At 40.9% G+C, this 22548-nt stretch overlaps 2 protein-coding genes across 2 annotated transcripts in view; one reads left to right on the top strand and one right to left on the bottom strand.

Annotated features, from left to right (window-relative positions):
- The window catches only part of LOC306774522 (kinesin-like protein KIF23), a gene marked incomplete at both ends in the record, with an annotated part of 158106 nt that extends 146790 nt beyond the window's left edge, over positions 1-11316 (top strand). The window contains one exon of the mRNA XM_079264601.1: positions 11202-11316. Within this exon, the coding sequence (XP_079120727.1) occupies positions 11202-11316 (115 nt within the window). The remainder of the gene's footprint in view (positions 1-11201) is intronic.
- Positions 11317-12513: 1197 nt separating this feature from the next.
- Positions 12514-22548, bottom strand: part of tle3b (TLE family member 3, transcriptional corepressor b) — a 30195-nt gene continuing 20160 nt past the window's right edge. The window contains exons 10-21 of the mRNA XM_079245821.1: positions 21606-21722; positions 20325-20375; positions 19782-19937; positions 18869-19004; positions 18409-18581; positions 17618-17694; positions 17273-17522; positions 16362-16609; positions 16115-16262; positions 15833-15983; positions 15259-15335; positions 12514-13228 (exon numbers count right to left, since the gene is read on the bottom strand). Of these exons, the coding sequence (XP_079101947.1) occupies positions 13121-13228; positions 15259-15335; positions 15833-15983; positions 16115-16262; positions 16362-16609; positions 17273-17522; positions 17618-17694; positions 18409-18581; positions 18869-19004; positions 19782-19937; positions 20325-20375; positions 21606-21722 (1692 nt within the window). The 3' untranslated portion in view covers positions 12514-13120. The remainder of the gene's footprint in view (positions 13229-15258; positions 15336-15832; positions 15984-16114; positions 16263-16361; positions 16610-17272; positions 17523-17617; positions 17695-18408; positions 18582-18868; positions 19005-19781; positions 19938-20324; positions 20376-21605; positions 21723-22548) is intronic.

The raw sequence follows: 22548 nt of genomic DNA, 5'->3' as shown, positions 1-22548 counted from the left end.
TTGGTTGATCACAAGCCCTCTACACATCCATACACAAACTACCGCTTGCAAATGTTCTGGAAAGTAGTCGCTTCACCAGACCAGACAAACCATGTGCATCCTCTGCTTATATGTTGTGTTGAGGTAATGTTGTTTATTTTAGATACAACAGTCCTGCAATGACAAATACCCAGCAACATTCAGATACTAATCACTAATAGATGTCATGCTTTTGCTTTGAGGCAGCATTTGAATATTTATAGATAAAAAGGCAGGTAAAGGGAAGATCTAATGCTGTCATTGCTCTGCTGTGTGTTACCCGAATGTCCTGAACTTTGAGAAGGACCAGAAGATATATGGCAACAATCTGCCATCCCACATGCCTCCCAACAAGTGAACTGGAAACCACCTCATCTTGGTTTCTGTTATGGAGTAACAAAGAAATGAAACGAGAGCACAGACCTTTGCCAATCCACTATAAGGTTTTATCAGCCGATGATTGTGGTAATTACCTCCGCCAGAGATGTTATGTTTTCGTCGGAGTTTGTCTGTTGCCAACATTACTCAAAAAGTTATAGATGAATTTTGATGAAATCTACGGGATATGTTGGGGGTGTCACAAGGAACAAATGATGAAATTTTGGTGGAGATCCAGAAGAGATCCTGTATTCTGGTTTTTAAATAAAAAGTCCAAAGCAGACGCCACGCCACTGACTACCACATAATCGTATGCAGTGGGCGTATTGCGCGTAACTTTGGCTATGATTGGCTGATCGGTATGACCGACCCCTCTTTCTAATCATGTGATATGATAGAATCACGCTGATGTCATCATGTTTACATAAATGTGACCAATTGACACCGACAAAACAGGAAATATTTGTGACTGAATGACTTAACACCTGTCGTCATCCAATCAAACTGATGTTACTGGGCAGAAAATTGTGATTTTTGTCCGCCTAACTACTCCCGAAGCACGGTGGGAAACGTAGTTGCTTTACTGAATGCAGTTTTATGTCGATGGATTAAAGTTTTGGAGGCAAAACAGCAAAGGTAAGACAGAATATGTAATAATGTTTTTTAAACGTCATGCATAAATTCAGCCTTCTTTTGGCTCTGGTTGAGTGAATCCTGGTTATAGCAACATTAAACTGGTATGTTTTGAATCTGTGGGATGTGTGCTTTCAGTAGGGGTGCTGTTTGTTCGTTTCCATGCCGCTGGGTGGACACGAGGGCGCAATATTTTAGTTTACGTATTTCTCTGGCCTTTGTTTACTTGGTCTTTTAATAACCTCCGCCAAGGAGGTTATCTTTTTGCCAGAGTTTGTTTGTTTGTCCGTTAGCAACATTACTCAAAAAGTTATGGATGGATTTTGATTAAATTTTCAGGATATGTTGGGGGAGATCCGGAAGAGATCCTGGATTTTGGATCACTTTGAAGATGTGTTATTATTAATTATTAAGCATATTGTATTAATCACAATATGCTTGCCGGAGGTCTGCACTCTGAGTGCTTTTCTAGTTATTTTTAAGTTGGAATGATCCCTGTTTTTTTCCAGAATAAAGAATCCTAAAAAAAAAAATCCTGAAACCAGGCAGTGATCCGGATCACCCCTAAAATCTAATCACTTGTTCTTTATTCCATTTATGAGATTTCCTGATGATTTCGCCAAAATCTGTCCCTAACTTTGAGTTATGTTACTGACAGGCTGACAAACCGTAGCTGCTGAATGCATGACCTCCTCCTGCTTGTCAGAGGTAATTGGATTACAATCTGGCCATAACAGAACTTTTAGTGAAGGATGTATTTCTCCACCATGTACCCAAACGTAGCCTGAAATCGTAATGTTTCTATTTCTCATCACTGTGTGATACATCCTGTCCAATTCTTGCTCATGGATGTAACTTTTGGAAAGTCCAGACTTTGTTGTTTCACTGAAGCAATGCTGGTGCAGGTTGTGGTCCCTTTTTTTTTTTTTTTTTTTTTGTATACATATTTCCTTTGCATGCCCTTTTATTTTATATTACATTTTTAAAGTATTTTTTATCATAGCTAATATTCTTTCTTTTATACTATTATTTTATTAATGTTATATGTTGCACATTAGCATCGAAGCAAGTTCCTAGTTTGTGAATTTTGTAACTCACTGACAATGGCAATAAAATTTATTCTGATTCTGATTCTAAAGGCCAAGTCAACATCTTGAGTTACTGATCCAGCACATAGACACATGTTGGGATTATGAAAGATCTAGTTGTAGTCATGAGCATGAAGTCCTGCCTGTATGTCAGATGCTCGAAGGTCATCCAGATGAAACACAACAGATTGGCACACACATGTCAAACACACATTTGTTCCAGGAATAATTAAGTAATTCCAGCAGTTATCACCATTCTCAAGCTCCATAAAGCAACAACACCTCAATCGCCTCCACCCTACCACACTACCACATTTTTACCTCAGTCGGTAACAACCATAGACTGTATATAAAAAGATGGACGGAACCTCCGTGACCTCACCCACAGGTTCCTGAAGAGTTGAATTGAAGCTCGGTGGGTGGTTCCTACCATCGTCATCTTTGCAGGGTCATCCATGTCGTCTCGCCTGGAAAATACAAATATGGACAAAGAGGTGGAGCTGAGAGGGGGGCTGTGAGTGTTATGGTGGGTGGTTGACATCAAGCGAACTCAGAGCTGCCTGTAGCTAAGAGCTTACCGAGCTAACTCAAAGCTAACAGGAGCTAACCAGCTAATGAAGGTCAATGGGCTAATGCTAATTCACGTTGTTAAGCGGCTGAAAATTGGGATCTTTCTACGTTCTTCTTACTTGAAGCGGGAGATCAGGTACCTGTCAATCAAAAGGACACGCCCCTAAATATGCCAAAATTCAAGATTAAATTAGTTTAAAATGGGAGAGTTAGAAAACAATTCACTACCTGCACAGTTGTTTATTTCTGCTGTGAAGTTGGTCTTTTTAACATGGGAGTCTATGGGTATCTGCTCTGTTTTGGAGCCCCTAGTGGATGAGAGGTGAACTGAACTGCATTTTTAGGCACTTCTGCATTAGCTTCACTTTTATCTGATAACAAAATCTCATATTTAATTCAGTCTTCTCAATGGATTGTCTTTTGTTTACTAAAGAAGTCTTCATAAACAAGTGACAGGGCGAACAGTGAAATCGGGAAAAATGCAAGACTTTGTCCACCTGAGACCTGAGTCTCCGTCCTGTGATCCACAGCTGCTGTTTGCTGATGTTCACGTTTAGATGACACTTGTATAGAGACAAAAAAAAAAGAATGTTTCTGAGAAGAATTTATTCCTACATGACAGCAGCAGCAGACATTTTACGTGTGATTCCAGGAAGTCCCTCACATCAGAGGTCTTTAAACTCCTGTTGGAGGTTTGGATTCTGAATATATTTGAATACAAGGTTCATAGTATTAAAAACTTTTACCTCCTGTTTAAGTTTGGTGTCATTTACAAGTAGTTTTTTCACAAAAATGAAAATATATAATATAAAGTATAACATGAATCTGTTGTGATGATGATTCACTGCTGATACATGGCGGTGGAAAAAAAAGCTTCTTAAATGAAAAAGATTTTATAAAAAATGAAATTAATAGAACACCTTTCACACACATGGTAGACAAGGATTGTGTTTTGGGGGGGGTCTTTTTTTTTTCTATTAAAAACAGCATGTAAACAGTCACCATTGCATATTTGTTGTCCTTAATGTTTTTTAGGCTTTGTAGCGGTGATATCAAAGCTCCTCTCGCTCCCCTTCCTGCATTTTCTCATCTCACTTCTCCAGATATTCCAGCAGCTCTGTATGAGTCCTGCTTCTGTCTAAAAGTTTAACTAACACATAAAACAAGTCAGTATAAAATAAACATCACATCAGAGGAAATAACTACCAGGGCTGCAGGTGTCTGAATTATACATGTAGTAACAGAAACACATCACAGCATCAATCGATAACGTCATATTTACATTTCTTCCCTGGTCTACAACACCGAGGAGAAGCTGAGGATGATGACTGAGGAAAGGGGGGGGGGGCAGTCCCAGCTGTTTTATGGGCCCTCATTTATTTATTTTCCAGGTTTTTTCATTTGTTTCCTTGCTGTTTGATGGTTCCTTCTCAGCCTGCTACATCTCCATCAGTAGGTGTCTGAAGACCAGCTTAGTCCGATCAGCCCCCTCCAGATTTTACTCAGTTTCAGACCTCAATTGCCAGAAAACGCTGGGTCTCCTCTTCGGATCAACTTTGTTTCTTTTATGGCTTCTCTGGTTCGAACATGTTGGTTTAACTTTGCTTCTCTGTAGGCGACCTAATCCCATCCCCCAAACGCTGATGCAACTAATGTGTTCTTAGCTCTGGATCAGCACAGACCTGTTGCTTGGTAAGAAGTTTTGGGAGCCAGTGCTTCGGAGTCAGGCTCGGGGTCCGCATCGGCACCAGCCTGGTAGGAAAGCTCTGTGTGACCTGGAGGGCAGTGCCCTCACCTTTACCACATGTGATCAGAAGCAGTAGCATCCATTTGATGTTTAAGATGATAAAATTTGGGTCTTTGTTTATGTCTGACTACTTGTTAAAGAAATCAGCATCAAGTTGTTGCTCAGATAGTAGCTAACAAAATGTTTAGCTGTTTGACTTTTAACTACACTGATGTTCAGTCATGATACTGGCTTTGTAAGTACAGTCCATTTAGCATTTACTTATCAACGTTTAGTCTTGCTCAAAGCAACAAATTTACAAATCTGCAGGTTAATTATTGTGGATTTCCTGGCAGACCTTTCACACAAATTAATTTGATTAAGGGTTAATGCAAATCATCAATTGTTTTTGGTAAAGTGGTAATGCAGTGTTTTATTGTATGGAGCAGTCTCCCTCTGAGTTTCTCCTTAGTGGCACTTTTGCCCCGTGATCCTAATTATCTTGAAGGCCCTCCTCATTACAGCTGCAGCTGATGGGGGAGGAAGGAAGGAAGTTTATAATCATGTTCAATTAGTGCTCCTTCACATTTTATCTGAGTCTTTCCACTGTGCTAATGACTTATTTGTACCAATTATTTGCTTTGCTGAGCTTGTTAACCTCTGCGTTCACCTCTGCAGTTAAAGCAACTGTGTTGAAGTGTTTTACAGTTTCTGTTTTACCAAGAAATGAAAACCTGATTTCTGCTTGCTATAAAAAAAATGCTTGCTCCAACTTTTAGAGGAGAACATTCTTCAATTATTATTATTGTTATTATTGTTATTATTATTATTATTATTATTATTACTATTATTGTTATTATTATAATTTTTTATATATTTATTATTTTCATTATTATATTATCATATTATTAGTAGTAGTAGTAGTAGTAGTAGTAGTATTATTATTATTATTATTATTATATTTGTTGTGTTTGCTGTGGTTGTTGTAGTATGTCAAGCCCAAGTGGTTTAAGAAGTCTGGTGAACCAGAAAACTATTTTACAGCCTACATCTGATGAAATGTCCGAACAGCCACAGATGATGCTTATGAAGGTGACCCTGCAGTGTTGTTAAAACAAAGGGGAAGGTCTTTTCATAAGATCTTAATCAGGTTCACCACAGTGTTCCTTTTCCCATCTCATTAAAATGAAATTAACTGAACTGACCTTGGTGTTGATGGAAACACCCCCTTGTGATTTTTCTTCTTACGTGTCAGGAAACTGAGTGTCAGATGTTTTGCTGCTGGCTTCAAAATATCTTTAATTCCTGTTGAAAAACTTCAACTTCTCTGATAAAAACTTTCCCCCAAATTCTCACCACGTCTGTAGTTTAATTCTTCTCTGACCAGGTTGCTTTTGGTTCCACTGAAAATACTTTTATAATTCTCAGATAAATTTTTAAACCTAAAAAGGAAAAAGTTAAGTTTTTCTTTCAAAGGTTTACAACACCAGTTTGAGGTGTATGCTAATTAATTGTTTGTTTTTTGTGTTGTTTTTTTCCACTGTTTCCGGTTACGATGCTCATCATTCGTGGTATGAAGCCAAGGTGTGCAGATATTGCTGTTTTTGATTAAAAGGAGACATTTTGCAGTAGTAACCTGCTAAGAAAACTCAAAAGTCCAAATATCAATTAGCATTGACACAAAGGCCATTATCATCGTCTACTACCCATCATGAACATGCAGTCCATCGTCTCAGACTTTTTCCGGTAACTTCCTCCTGAAAAGGTTTGTTTAGGATTTTAGGATGGCTCCCTTCTCGTCTCTCGTGCATAAAAAAAACTTAAAAAGAAATCCTGTTTGAGCATTGCTCCCACAACTCTGTGATCATAGATCAAGGCGAAGCTTTTATATCAGTAAAAGGTTTGAATTATACATAACAATATGAAAATTCAACACACACACACACACACACACACACAATCCTCCTCCAATTTGAGACACTGATCCTGAGTGGGCTCTTGTGTGCTGTGGAGATTGATGAAAGCTTCTCATCTTAAGGACAGGTCAGATGTACCGAGTCCAGAATACTTTCAAAGGGACCCAAATGACCTCTGGGAGCTGAAGCACCATCACGCTCTGCCTCTACACAACCTCCCTTTAATCTCCCTCTACTCTCTGTGAGCACTTGGTTATCCAGTGACTGAGGAAGAGGAGGAGACTCTCTTGTTCTTCATGTGTTGTCTTCGTACACTCAGTTTTTCTTGGGGGCTCTTGGTTCCGCCGTGTTGATGTGCTCAAAGGAGCTGCTAGCACAGAACAGAGACAGAGCTGTGGAGAGGATGGCACGAGGACGCCAAGGTGGTGGAGGATGAAAACATGCGAGAAATAAAAGAAAAGAGAGATGATTTTTTTTCCTATTTCATGCAATAAAAAGAGATGAAAACACAAAGTTGTCGGCCACCTTCAAGTAATACTGTGGCTTCTGTTATTTCCCAACATCTCTGTATCAAACTATTGGAACATTTCCTTCGGTCCAAAAATAAACAAACCACTGTTATATTTATTCTTCAATATCACACTGAGCATGTTTGCTGCGTTGGATCATCAGTTATTTATTAGGACTGTGACAATATGTGTTTGTCCCGATTTGATTCCATTACGATTTTTTGGGTGCCCATTCAATTGAAGTTGCTATTGTCACGATTCTTCAATATGCTAATTTTTGTTGACTGAAAACAAAAAATACAAAAAAAAACAAAAAAAAACTTATTTTGCTCGTCATTTTTCTTAATTTCAACTAGGAAAAAACAACACAGTAGCCAGACCATCATTCTGCTGCTTAATGCCCAAGAAGATTCGATTTCCCACCCTTGTTATTTATTACAGTCAAGTTGTGAAGTCAGCGCTGATGTTTCATCAGACTCTTCAGCTTCAGTACGCTTAACTTCCTCACACAGTTCTTCACTGTCCATTACACGTCCTCCATGAAACATTCTTCACTCTTAATATCTGACTAAATTTTGAATCAGTGTCCTTTAGATAAAATATTACAAGTTTTATTTAACAATAAAAAGTGTGAAATGATCCAAGCGGGGGGTTAGTTCTGTCTGAATGCTTGTATTGCAGCTTGTAAACGCTTCCTGCAGCAACTAAGAGCTCTGTTCTGTTCTTTGGAGGATTTTTATCCAGCATGCCACCTTAACTGAGGTCTGTTCCCAGATTTCTGATGCTTTTAAGTCACTAGTTTACATATTTATTCATTATTCTGTTGTAGAAGCCACCTTTTCTCATCTTCAGATTTCTAACAGATGGTGGGATGTTTGCTTTCAGGACTTGCAGGCGTTTTTTGAATCTCCTGCTTCACATTTGAAAATGTTCTCCTGATGAAATTCTGCATTGTTTTTCTCTAAATACATCTTGCAGCTGAATACAGCTCTCGGCTCACGGGATTTGTTCCCAGATTGCATTAAGCCTGGTTGGATTTTTCTTTGCAAACTTGCAAAGCAAATTTGATGATGTGGAAATGATTTTCTTCCATGAAGATCAGCGGATCACATCCCTCAATCTGAAAAAGTACGCGTCGGCTCACTATGAAAACACTTTTCTTTACAATCACTGTAATAAGAATAATGATCCAGGAGCACTACAACTTTTCCCAGCGGTCTACACCAAAGTTTCAGTTTAGGACAGATTTTTTTTTTTTAAAGCAGGTCAAGATAAGATAAGATATGACTTTACTGTTTGTTTATATGCTGCACTGCAGTACCAGATAAATAATCATTCCAGACAAGATTGCAGTCACACAAAGCAGTCTGTAAAAGTATCCTCAAAAAACAAGAAATTCATACAAAAAATACTTTTATGAAGTATTTGGTATTGGTCTCATTTCCTTTAGCTAACAGATAGAAAAAACTTCACACTGCTACACTCAGGATCTAGTATTACCGCTTTGCTGATGATTTCGTTGCATGCGTGTGTGTGTGTGTGTGTGTGTTTACTCCTTTATTTCCGCCTGACTGAAGTCTGAACCATGTTACACGTTGAAGCATCTGGAACATGTTTTCCTTCATACTTACATTGATGTGACAGTAAGCTCTGATACAGGACAGTAACATCATTTTGGTAAAATATGTTTAAAAATTGTCAAGTCCAGGTTTATTTTATCTAAATATAGAAGTATTTCTATCATAAAAACAGCTTCAAGCTTCAAATCAGTTAAAGGGTCTTTACATTATTGATCCTGATCTGCTCCATTGGAGCCACTGTGACTTTAAAGTTTGGTGACACTTTCTGCAGTGACCTGATGGATGTGTGTCACTGTGCTCCTGCATGTGTAAACCCGCCACAGGTTCCCCCCCTCCAGCTGTGAATATTCAGCGTTTTTTAGTGCTGGAAAGCAGAGAAAAAAGTCCTTTGTTTTTCTTTTCAGAAGTTTTCTAGTTTGCAGTTTAGATTGAAGTCTGTGGCCTCATTCAGCTGTTTACTGATAATTTTCCCCCAGTCTGAATCAGAGCTGATTCCACTGTCAGAGACAACAGTTTCCTTGAGGTGTGCCGCGATGCAACAGTCAGTCTGAAGCATCTCAGCCTGATTCGCTGCAACCGTTGCTCCTCCTGCCCAGTGTCTTCGTTTTCACTTTGAATAGTGCAACATCAGTCTTTTTTTTTTAACTCTTTATACCTTTTTATTTGATGCTAAAACCATGACGTTGTCCCAACCTGAGCCGATGGATGTCCACTCCTAAAATTTCTTTTTGCTTACATTTACACAGCACCCATAACTTCACAAAGCATTTTGCATAAAGAAACTGCAAACTTCAGCTGTGTGGATGAGGATTATTAATGTCTACAGAAAGCAGTCAATCACGTCTGACACCACATTGTTGGTTAATGGACTATTTGTTCAGCCTCACAAACAGCCCATAGTTAAACAAAACGGATGTGGGCTTTCTTTCATATTTACACTAAAAACGTGTTGCTGAACAAATGTTTTCATAAACCCTGAACAATGGAGGATGTGCTCATCCTGTTTTCTGCTGTGAAGACCTCAACCTGGTACAAAGTACAGTAAGAACAGCAGCTTTTATTGACTGTAAACAGAATCATCACAGCGGTCGCATTTCCTCCAGAACTAACATTTACACCAGGTCAGCTGGAGCTCCTCGGGCTGGGAAATGATGTGGATGTATCTGAACAAAATATGTCCATTTATGCATTCATAGCTCAGCCATATGTACAACGCCTTCAGCCCACACACTCAGCTGAAATCACCCCCACACCATGTCCCAGCCCCCACTTTTCTCTCTCTCACAGGCACAGTCAGAAATCACAGTCTTACAGCCAGCACCCCCACAAAAGTGAAAATGAATGTACTCACCTCCTGTTGTGGGAGCAGAAAGAGGAGGAGAGAAAGGAAAGACATGGCAACTGCTCAGAGCCGTGACTCAGTGTGACAGGATTCAGACATTAATAGTGTGTATCGTGAGTAGTTGGTGAAACACATCAGAAAAAGTTCCAGCTTCGTTGTTGTGCGCTGGTTTGTATTTGAGACTTTTAATCCGTGATCGTGTTTCACAATCACCTCTGATATCAGTGCACAACCACAAATTCCAAAACTAGCCTCTGAAATGTGAGTGTGACCAAATGTGTTTCTGCTGGTTGTGTGATTCAAGTGAGGCAACATAGAAGTCACACACGGTGTGAGTGTGTGTTTGGTTTGGCTTTCCACGCTGATCTCAAACTGTTTTTCATCCCTCCCACAGCGACTCCTGTCAGCAGCTCTGAAACCACAAACCATCCCGTCTGGAAACAAAGCTATTAAGTCACAATAACCACCTCTTTGTCGTCCACACCCTTCGCTTCAGTTTATCCTCCTCGTTCCATCGTTTTTAATCAGTGCGAGTTGTGACCAAGACATTTCTGCGCCACAATCAGGACTTAACTGCAGCAATTTTCAATAATTGCATCTACCGTACCGGCTTGTTTTGTCTTGTCTGGTAAACACAGAAATAAGTTCCTGATTCATTTATTTATATCCCAGTCTAACACCAGCATAGAAATGCAGAACTGCAGCAGTTTTTGCTGATTTATGGGATCAGTTCTTACTGAAGTTATCAATCCTACCTGCTGCGAGTGTTTCAGGTAACAGGATCCAGTAATAAAAGTGATGTCTGTGGGTTGCAGCGCTGCACTTATCAGCTAACTCTATAACTAACTAAAAAGCGTCTCTGGACTGAAATGTGCATAATAATTTATTTTTATATGCAATTTCAGAATGTCAAGAAATAATCAAGCATTTTTCAAAAGTCACTTCATTCATTTCGTATTGGTCCTCTCAGATCAGCCACTGCCAGAAACAAGCGAACAGAGAAGGCTCCGCCCTTATTCCTGCGTCTGATTGGTCAACTGCTAAGAGTAGTTATACTGAGCAGTGAAGGTGGGCGATGGCTTTGTTTTCGTGAACATGCACAACCTAGAGAAGATGACCAATCACTGAGCCCCTCCCCCGGGACGTCACTAAAATTTCAAAGTAGAAAAAAACCCTCTAAAACCAATCATTTCCATCGCCATGGAAACCGGACGTAGAGAGAGGCGCAGGAAAACTCAAACATGCATTTAGGTGATAAAAACCAGCGCCGCTCATGTGTCTGATGAGTATCCAACACTATAACTCTGTAGAAAGCTCAGAAAGTAGAACTAGCATCGTAGAGCTCCTTTAATGTTTTGACCGACTTTAACAAAGTGAAACATCTGTTGATTTTTATTTTCTAGTGACAACACCTTCAAACTGTGTTGTTTTCTCCAAACAGATCCGTGTCTACAGCAGCTACACCCCCAGCCAACGCTGTGCAGAACCTTCACTCAGAAACCAGCAAAGCGGACCGAAGGATCGTGGTCACAGTGAGGGTCTTCATGCTGAGGTGAGCCAAAACTCACTGCTCCGGTACTGGTCTTCTAACATCAGTGTAGGAGAGCTAAAACACTCAGACATATTTACATCAGATATTCACAGAGGCAATGATCTCCCTCGCTGCAGCAACACTGTTCTTACAGCATTTTTGGATAGAAAAGCTCCATTTATCTGGTTTTTAAAGAAAAGGCAATAAAGGTTCGCCCCCCTCCCTCCACGCCTTTCCTAATAGTAAAATGAAAATAGAAACCCGATCATTTGATCGTAAACAAACCTCCTGTCATTTCCATTGAAATGGATTAACTCGACATTATGGGAAATTTCTTCGTCACATAACAAAATACTGCTGTAAAAATTATATTTGTAATCCTGATTCTGCTCTTTGAGTTACTATAAAGTGAGAAAACTCCTCAAACATCAGTCGTCTCCTCGTTACGGCTGAATGACTCATGATGCAGAACAATGAAAAATAAAAAATACTGAACTGTATGAAGTTTTATGAATACGGTTGCTTGGATTATGACTTCAGTAACACCGGCTGAACCTTCAGATCAGTCATGAGGAAATGGGACATTCTATAAAAACAATTTTATTGATTTACAACCATAGGTTTGTTTTCAGTGCTGACAGCATTTGCTACATACTTTGGTGTGAATCAGAGCTGCATTTTGCCCCTTTTGTCTTCTTGTGGTAAATGCTGACAAGAACACAGTTTACAAACCAGAATTATTCACCCAAATCATCTTGATTTGCTAATTTGAGTATTTGTTTACATCTAAATGAGCTTCCCTCCGTCCTCGTGAGCATTTACAGGCACTAAACATTTCTGTGAAGCCAGACCTGACGTGTGCAGTCTGCCTCCCTGTAACAGCCAAACAAACATATTCCAGGAATATTGATAAGATACAGAAGCCAGAGGGGTCCGAATGGCATGACTGGACTGTTTGAATTCTGCCTGGATAAACATCAGTGGAGCAATCAACGTTTATTTTACGTCAAGTTAGCAAAAGCACAGTCATTTCGTTTGAGCCTGTCGCAATGTTTCTGCTGTGAACTGAGGTCCAAAGGTTAGGCTAAATGTCAACACCCCCCCCCCCCACAACCAAACAAGGTAGAACAAAAGCACAGACAGACCAGAACAATTTGTACACTTGTAAGTTTTTTTTTTCCTTTGTACATGTAAGTAAATTTACATCCATGTCTGTTCCTGAATTGTGTCCTTCCTTTGATCCCAGAGTGGTCCAATCAGCCGAGGCTCCACCCGAGTCAAAGTGCTCCGTGTTGCAGATCCGACATGTTTCCATCATCAGGTAAGAGCACTGTGACAAAAGGCCATTTTCAAATCTCCACGGAGAGTCCTGTGTGCAGAGATCCGTGCTCCTCAGTTTGGTTACTGAAAAGATCAGCTTGCACAATGTGCTTTAGGAAAATCAGTAAAATAGCTTAAAAGTCCATGTTTTGGTCACTCAGTTATCATGGAGGTGAGCGAACCAAAACAATAATCACAAGTACACCCAGGACATGAAAATATATATATTTTTATAATATATATAAAAGGTTTTTATTTAATCCAATATGTACATTTTGCACAAGATGTCTGGGGAATAAGTTTCTCAGAAATGAAGCTCTGCTTCATCAGGTCACATCCAAATATTCTGAAGGGGGGAAAAAAAAAATATCTCAAAACGTCACACAAAGGGACAAAAAAGTAATTTCCTTCCAGTACATCCATTGGCCAACGGCGCTCCTTAATCCAACACGTGTGGTTTGCCTCAAACAGCCGTAGTCCACAGTTGGTCGGAGAAAAGCAAAGATCCTCTAGTAGATGACCTCGTAGACTGTGGCCTTCTTGTCACCAGATCCTGTTACGATGTATTTGTCATCTGCGGAGATGTCACAGCTCAGGACGGAGGAAGACTCCTTTGACTGTTGAAGCAAACCACACGAGTTAGGCGTGTATTAACCTTAAAGTTCATATGAAAAAATTGAACTTTGGTTTGTGAACAGATGTAGTTGTGGCAGCAACAAAAACTGCAAATCACTTCCATATATTTAAAGTAAATGTTCATTTATCTAAAAGTGGTAAAGTAAATGTATGACCAGTAAAAGGAACAAAAACCAAGCAGCAGCAATGTGTTTAATGGGCCTTTTTTGTTTTGGATCTTCATCATGAGGCGATCCTCAGGTTAAGCAGTTCTTGACTCACGTTTTTTTAAACTTTACAACGCTCATCAAATAAATGTAAGTTTAAAAAAATAGAGCAAGTTTTGAAGTTATGAGGGTTCACATAAGCTCTTAGGACGTATTGCGTATTGTACGTATTTGAATTACCTCTACTGTTTTTCTATTAATATGATGTATAATAAATCCGACTTACATTGAATTTCAGGTTACATCGCAGCGGTAGGAACGGAACTCGTTCATAAACCGAGGATCGCCTGTACTTCTGTTGCAAAGGCTGAAGCATCACAAGTTAAAGCTGGGGTAGGTAATGTTGGGGAGCTAGCAAGATATGAAAGTGGCGCCCTGTCTTGGCTCCTCCCCCTCTGACTTTGCTTCTTGCGTGATCCAAGGCTTTTTTCATGCCTCCACCAAAGAAGTTGTGTTTTTACCGGCATTTTTCTGTTTGTGTTCAAGATAACTCAAAAATGTATGAACGGATTTTACTGAAATGAGAAAAGGAAGAGGTGACTTTTGGTGGTGATCCGGATCACCGTTTGAGGAGGTTTGCGCTTTTCTAGTTCACAGCTTTTTCCACCAACGAAATTCTTCCTGCATTTTCTCAGCCATGTTTGCCTTCAGAGTTACTTCTTCACTACTTTGTATTTTCATCCCAACACACTATTTATATGCAGGGTGTTGAATCAGGTGTGCGCTGCAGGGGGAGTCTGGAGAAGAATCTTACGAAATATAGGAAATGAACAACATCAATTCAGTCCGAATGTTTTGATTGGTCAGTTTTTACAGTAAACCACTTCACCCAGAGAAAGAAAAAGATTACCTACCCCAGCTTTAAGGGATTACATCTGAACCATTTCATTTGAATCAAGTGGACAGTGTTCCTTAGGATGCATTCGCATCAGGATAGTCTGCTAGACTCTGTTCAGTTGTAGGGGGGTGTATCCTTGCAGACTGAGATAGTGTTCATGCTGCACTTTGGTCAAATGAGCCAAACCTTTACAATAATATCTGCATTCTTTAGCAAAAGGCCCACGTGAAGAAGAAAACCAAGTTTTATGTTTAACTATTGCTGTTTTGGTTTTTTATTTTGTCTTATGCAAATATGCTGCAACAATGACCGCAGTATGATCAATAGACGAGGCACAGGACTCTTAATGCGATCATTATGTATTTACCCACAATACAATGCTACGTCAAATACAGGAAGTGACTTTTTTTGTTGTTCGCTAAAACAGATTCAGGCCTGTGTTTGATCAGACTTCGTTTGGCGCATTCACAGCTCCTCAAACAAAGCGGACTTTCCGAGCAAATGTATTCGGATGCGGACCAAAAAGGCTGATGAGAATGTGCCCTCACTGGAAACGGCTTACTGCAGGGATCCTGTACTGCAAGATACAGCAAGCCAAGAAATCCAATAACAAACCACTTCTTGGGTTCAAATCAAGGAAGTCAAGAATTCCAAAAAGAGTGTGTTCTGAGACGTAGGCATGAACAACAGTCTGGAGCAGTAAGTGTGCCCTTCACAAGATGCAACCCCTTTTAAGGAAACCGTATCCATAGCAGAGACCATGTCCCTGCATCTGTAGCCAAGGTTTGGACCATTGAGGTCCCTTCCTTCAGCCACGGCCCTGTTCACACTGTGGCCAAACAGGTGACAAGACCATGTGGTTGTAAATGTAAACACCCCATAATAGTATCAGTCAAGGGTTTGGACACTTGGTTCTATTCATTTTGAAGAGTGGATGTGGTACGATGTGTGTGTTCATCACTGTTACCTGGAATATGCTGGCGCCATAAGGAGTCCTCCATGCGTTGAGCAGATTGTCCTTCCCCGTGCTCACAAACCACTTCCCTGCAAATATAAAGCTCGGTTAATCACTAAACTGATTCATTAGAGCGAGAACTCTGAAGCAGAGAATGATAAAATGTAGAACCAACATCGGACCGACGTGCAATACTTGGCCTTTACTGCTGTAGGGTTTTTTTTTTTTCTTTTTTGGACAAATGTTGAAAATCTTAAATTTTCAAGTACTGAAATTATTTAAAGGCAAGTTGTTGCTCTGTAAGCAACATGAAGCATCTCATTTCTAATTGATATACACAAGTTACACATATAAGAAGTTTGTGTCCAAATGTTTTCACGTGAATATAGAGCAGCCAGACAATGGCTTTTTTAATTGAGTACCATCAGATTATGTTTCCTAAACTCTGGCAGATTTGTATATTTCAATGATTTAACCTACAACTGGACACCAGCTTTATCCTCTTAGTGTACAGAATTAATCAGGCTATACAGCTTTTATATGCAGTCAAGTCAGAAGAACTCCATAGTAACAAAACTGAACTTACCACAGTAGGCGAACTTGAGTGAGAGCACACAGCTTTCATGCAGATGCAGCTGGTACTTGTCAGGCTTGGTGTGGTGAAGCACCTCCACGTTACTGCTCTCCATACCCACCGCCAGCCATTCCCCAGTGGGACAGTAACCCAATGAGAAGATCTGCAACAGGGGTGCAACAAAAACTTATGAGGAATCAGGTTTTACAGCCAAACATGAAAGTTAAAATAAACACATTGCCCTCATCTGGATCGGATTGGTTTGTTTTTTTTTCTTTCCAGAAGTCGGTCTACCTGTGAGGTAAAGTCATGTTGCTGGAGCTGTCGGCCCTCCCTGAGGTCCCAGGACCGCACTGTGTTGTCGAGCCCTCCGGTCCACAGTTTGGTCCCATCGTGGGAGATATCGATACAGCTCGCTCCATCGGTGTGACCCTGGAATTGTCTGGAACGTACAAAACACACTCGTTAAGGTATAAACTCATACAATGATCATAAAAATGTTTATTTCTTTTTTTAACATCTCTTTGACCAAAGTGCTGACCTGACGAGGGTCTGATTATGGAGATCCCAGACGGCGATGTTTCCATCAGAACAGCAGGAGAAGCAGACCTTGGCGTCGGGGCTGATGGCCAGTGCGTAACAGGCCGGAGCAGAAGAAGTGAGTTCTGCCTTTATCCGGGGCGTCTGTGAAGCCAGGTCCCAGATGGTCAGCGTACTGGCCTCGCCACCCACTATCAGGGTGCGGCCGTCAGGCAACAGCTTGCAGGAGCGGATGTAATTGTCCCTGTTCTGGAGCAGAAAAAAGTCTCGTCATTATCTTGATGAATTGTGTGATTTAATTTGTCTCTTCATGTGAAACAAAGGTTGAAAGAGGTCAGAAATGTTCTTCAGTGAATTTGTTTTAAACCTTTTCTCTGACAAGTGGAGCTTTTCAGCAGCGGACTCTTTCATGTTAGTGAAGATGTGAATGTCAGATTTAACAAGAGACACAGAGACGGTGGGGCTGCAGGCAGGAGCAGCCAGGCTCCAAAGAGCAGGAAGACAGATCAAAAGCACCATGGAAGCTGTTGGTCGAATTAAAACAGCACCCTGATGGCTTTATGAAAGTGAACTGCACTCTGGACACACCTTAAGGGTGTGGGAGGCCATATGAGCTGAGCGGCATGAAGCCACGGTATCAAAATGAGAAACGGGAGGCACTTTGGAAGAAGTAATGAGCTGGGTAATGGCAGACGGGGTTGGCCAATCAGAACATCATTACTCAGCAGGCATTTTCCTTCACTCAGGATTATTTTAGCACAGCAGCAAGACGCTTTACTGAATTATTCACCTCTTTGTTAGCAGCTGTGGAACGCTACTTCTGATGCTCAAGTCTCAGCGATCACATGATCACTTATCTCTGCCACGGCTGAAAGGGTTAAAACAGACTAATATAAACAGCTAGTTAGTTACCAGGCAGTCCAGTTGGGACACTGGGCTCTTGCTGCCTGGTTGGCTGATATCCCAGATTTTGACACAACCCTTGCCACCAGTGTAGACGTGACGCGTGGGGTTGCTGATGGTGACGGCGCACACCACTTCCCCGTGGCTCAGTGTGTTGATCTGACGAGCGTGCCGCGGGATCCCAGGGCCTATCAGTGCATCAGGAGGGAAGGGCACAGGCTGCATCTGACCATCTGCGCTTACATGGAAAGAATAAGCTCTGCAGAGGAAACACACGTCAATTTTACTAACAACATGACAAATCTGTTCATAAAATCAAGTCGAATGCAAATGAATAAAAATGTAAATACGTACGGCTTCCCTCCAGAAATAGAAGTTAAGCTTGCTGGCAGGCCTGGAGCTCTCATGTGAGGATGGGGGTCAAACCCTGCCTGCACGAGGAAAAAAGTGACACTAAGCTTATATTCCAATAGCAGCCAAAATGTTCAGGTTGAGCTTCCCTGCATATAGAAAAGGTCAACATGAGGCTTAAACTGATGCTCAACAAAACCTGGGAGGTTTTTAGACACAGAGATGCATTCTTGGAGTTTTAATCTCATCTTTAAAGGTGGAGTATGTAAGAGTTTCAATATTTTCAAAATAAAATAACTACAATCATAAATTTTTTTGAACATGTAGGTTCCAGTCTGTCCATATTTGATGCGTTATTAAATGACAAGTTTAATTAATGACAAAAAGCTCTTTTTTTTTTTTTTTTTTTTACTGGTAGGCAAACATTTAAGAAGGGTCTTTGTCATTAATTAAATGTGTCATTTAATAACGCATCAAATATGGACAAACTGGAACTTGCATGTTTAAAAAAAAACTAATTAATGATTGTAGTTATTTCTTTAATTTATTTTGAAAATATTGAAAATCTTACATACTACACCTTTAAAGTGAAAGTAAACACAACAGACTCAGCCAGACGAGCAGATATAGTTATGTGTTATAAAAATAAAAAGATGTGTAAGTTTTCATTTTCTTTTGTAGTGATGCGCTCCAACTCACAGCATCTGTAAATAATGGAGGTGCTGGAATAAATACAGTGAAGACAAACACGTTTACTGGTAGCATCAAGCTGAAAAATATCAAAATATAGTTACAATTGGTGAGCGTCCATAAGCGGCGGCAGCAGCAGCACTCATCTGTGGCGAAATCAGACCTGGATACACGCCTGGGCTGGTTAGGGATCCGTTCATCTCATGATGACCCATCATGGCGAATGGCGTGGCATAAGAACCGGCAATGGACAGAGGTGTACGCAGGGCCGGCGCAGCTAAAGGACACGAAGATTTCCTTCACTTACATATAAACGGCGCACAACTTTCAGTTCTGAGTACAGATATTAATAGGATTGTGTCACAAAATTAAAACATGAAATTACAACCTGGACTTTGCAGTTAAACTTTTCAGATTTGGTTCTGTTAGTCTATAAATCCAATCACTTCTCGCTAAGCTGGTTCAATAAAATCCTCACATTGTTCCCTGATCAGCGCAAACAGAATCTTTTTTTCCTGGAAACGTCTTCATAAAACTAAACAAAAGAAGAAAGGCAGATTTTACCTAAAGCCTCCATGCCGGGGGGTTTGCCCATTGTTAAAGGTCGCAGTCCTGGAGTGGTGCTGGTTCCCGGTGTGGGCGCCTCATTCCTCGGTGTGGGTGTGTTGGACTTCAGGCTCGGTGTGGACGACTTGTCATTCTGTAACAGAGATACTCTTTACTCTCAGGGTGTTTGGTATCCTCTTACTGAAAGCTGTAAGTTCACTTCGTCTTCTCTCTCCAACACACAAACACACACACACACAAGTGAAATCACATCCATGACAGGATTCAAACAACCCCCCCTTCGCAAGTCAAAAATACCCCCTACGGCAGGAAATCCAGAGTGGACAGCTCTGCTTAATCCAGTCTAACACAGACACTTCATTACAGCCATGTTGGGGGTCGAGCATAAACCTTTGGTCAGAAGTCAAGCTTGTCAGGAACAACAAGATGGTGGGGGGAGGGGGGGATTTGGAAAGTGACACTCTGAACTGTGATGGAGAGAAACAGTGATGGAGGATGAACGCAGCTAATCATCACTAAAACATGTTTTAAAGGCCGAACATTGATGTTGGTGAAATGCTTCACTGTTACAGAAAATGGAGGGATGGAAGATGAGCTAAACCAAAAAGACAAGAGACAGCAGTTCTCCTGCCGCCGTGTCTCCTGGTTATTTACTGCCTCGGGGCGATGGAGAAATGACCATTTATTGGGTAAGCCATAAAGGAGATTGAGAGGACTGAGCTATAGGGTTTGATTTCCTCAGAGTGCATCCACCCTCTGCACCCTGGAGCACGGCGTAGCAGCCAACTGCTAAGCCTGCGCATTAGTCTTTCACACAGACATCCACTTCACTTGACAAATGCCCTTTAGTCTGTCAGTCCACGCTTCATCCCATCCAACTGTAACCTCCTTATTTCATCCTCACACTCACATGGGCGTGGTCCTTCGCCTTAGAGGATGGTGTGCTGCCCGAGGAGGCGACGGAGGCGGGGCTGTTAGGCGCAGCATCCTTCTTCAGCACCCGTGACTTATCCAGGCCATTTTCAGGAGGGGAGTGAGCAGGGCTGACTCGAGGCGTGGCTGGATCCTGCAGAGTTAAACGAGACAGACCGAGGGTGAGACTGAGCAAACAGAGCGGAGGAAAGCCACTGGCATGTACATGTAGGTCAAACAAGCCGGGGCCTCATGTGCAAACACAGATAAATATACTCATGTATGCTCACACACATGCACGCACTTTTCATTCACCTGTCACACCCTTTTCTCTTTGTATTCTTTGTCTTACATTCTGCATGAATGGCAAAAGAAACAGCAAGTAAACACACACTCTAAGCAAACAACCAATATTATGACAGACTTTTTGACAACACAGTGAGAGGTGTTAAAGCTTCTACAGACAAAAAAAGGACTGTTTGGTTTCTGCACAGACTTCTGACTGAAGAATGTGGCTGAGCAGCTCAAACCCTCGTCTTACCTCATTGGAAACATCCACCACCAAGTCGTCACTTTTGTCTCCATCACTGTCCTGAAATGAAGGAATAACAGGCTTAGCATGAAGCGAGGCCACTGGCAGTTGTTAAATCACACCAGTTCACCCACTAAATAAAAGCCAAATCAAAATATGGACCTAAAATAAGCCAACTGTGGGATGAGTTGTTGCTGCATGCACAGACACGCCGAACACACATGTTGGTTTACTTCAAGTATTTCCTACAAACATCTGTCAGTCTAATGACTTGTTCCCCTACAGATTTAATGCAACTTTATTTGTGTACCAGAGATTAACAACAAAGTCATCTTGAGGCACTTTATGGTCAGGAAAAGCCAGATGTGACATATTTTCAGTCCATTCATCTACAGAGGAGGTTGTGTGTCCTCAGCACGCTACGACTAGCTGGTGGTAATTTACCTCCACGTTAATCACAAACCAGGAAGAGTCAAAAATTTAAAAAAAAAAAAAAAAAAGGCAATAACATACACAAAGAAGGAGGGAAACTAAGCAGAAAGGTAGGAGAGAGTGAGTGTAGCTGGAAACAGCAACAAAGGAGGATAAAACTGACACTGAAACCAACATTATGTCCAAAAACTGCCAAAACACCTGACAAAGTCCCACTATGTGATATATGTACTATTGTGACATATATATGCACTATATGAATATGTAATATAGTACAGATTGATAAAAGTGGACACTTTGTCATTGCTTAGTGAACGGTAAAACAGGAAACACCACCTATAAAAAGGTATCGCACTCGTAACTACACAGAGAGCATGAAAGTGTGGACCGATGTGACTTGTTGCACCAGTTCAGTTCACATTAACCACAACGTCTCATCATTCGTGGATTCCCAGTTCCACCAGTCTACATGTCGTTATATCGTTGGACAAGACACTAAACTAGGCACTTCCTTGAAATGCTCTGATAAAATGAAGCTTTTTCACATTTGTTCTGGTTTACTGGCAGATAAATATTGTCCTCAGTTCTTCTGTAATTTACAGAAATGTTTTTAAAATCAAAATGAAATTAATGTAAATTTGGAGTCTTTTTAAAGACAACATTGTCCCAGATGTCACAGCAACAAAATAAACTACACGCAAATATGTTTTCTGGCTTCCATTTGTTTATACAGAATGACATTTTCCAAGAAATGTTTCTACAAAATCAATCTTAAAATCTGAGGTTCCTCTTATACAGCTGGATTTTCAGAACAGCAAAGTCAGCATGAACAACTGAAATAAAGAAACAAATACTCACATATCTGCTGTCTTTGTCGTCCACTTTACGTTTTTTGGAGTCGAGGCCGTAGTCTGAAGAGCTGCGGTGCTTCTCGCTCGCTGCCCGCAGGCTGTCTGACGGCGACACCGAATTATTCTGCCACAAGTAACAGAAACTACATCAGAGTTCAGTTAAAGCTCTCCTTGAAATGGCTCCTTAATTTACTCTAAACTATGCACAGATACATGCATTATGCAAACAATTACAGCTTAATAAAATACGATGAAAATGTGGGTATATCAGTCTACTTAATAGACTGTCGTCTGCTGCTACTTTACGCCTTCGCTCAGTAGAAGTAAACCTTCAGACATACAAATCATATATTTACATCCAGACGTGACTTTTAGCGTTGGCTGTCATCAGAGCAGCGATAATACTGACTGTAAAGCCAAATGCACAATGCTCCTGGACTGGTTTGGGATGGGATGGGGCGGGGCGGGGGAGGGATTCTTGGACAGTTTAGCCTTGTTGCTACTGCCAAAGCAGTGGAGCAGGGAAACAGACGAGGCAGCTGAGCAAAACCACAAACCCACAAAAATACTGGAAGACAAAACCACTAACTGGCATGATGATTTGTGGAACTGACCGAGTGAGTGAAGAATGAGACAATATGTGTACACACACACACACACACACACACACAATCTGACATGTAATCTTGTAGACTCAGAGTAGAGGCTAGCTTAAAGCTACATTAACTATAAAATCAGACAAGGACTGCATTCCTGACTGATCGTGCAGGAACAAACAATTATAAAGGAGAAGTGACTCGTCTCTCGGTGTGTGACTGTAAAACCCGGCTAATAGCCGCTCTTGTGAGACTGGTTCAAAATGAGGGAGAAAAAAAGATGAGGAGGAAATAAAGAGGCCATTGAGAAACCAGGACAAGAGAGCAATGTGAAGAGGGAAAGAGGGCCATGCC

The sequence above is a fragment of the Telmatherina bonti genome (genome assembly GCF_933228915.1).
Source record: "Telmatherina bonti genome assembly, chromosome: 1".
Taxonomy (NCBI): domain Eukaryota; kingdom Metazoa; phylum Chordata; class Actinopteri; order Atheriniformes; family Telmatherinidae; genus Telmatherina; species Telmatherina bonti.
Note: the sequence above shows the minus strand (reverse complement) of the source record. Positions and strands in the feature narration are given on the sequence as shown.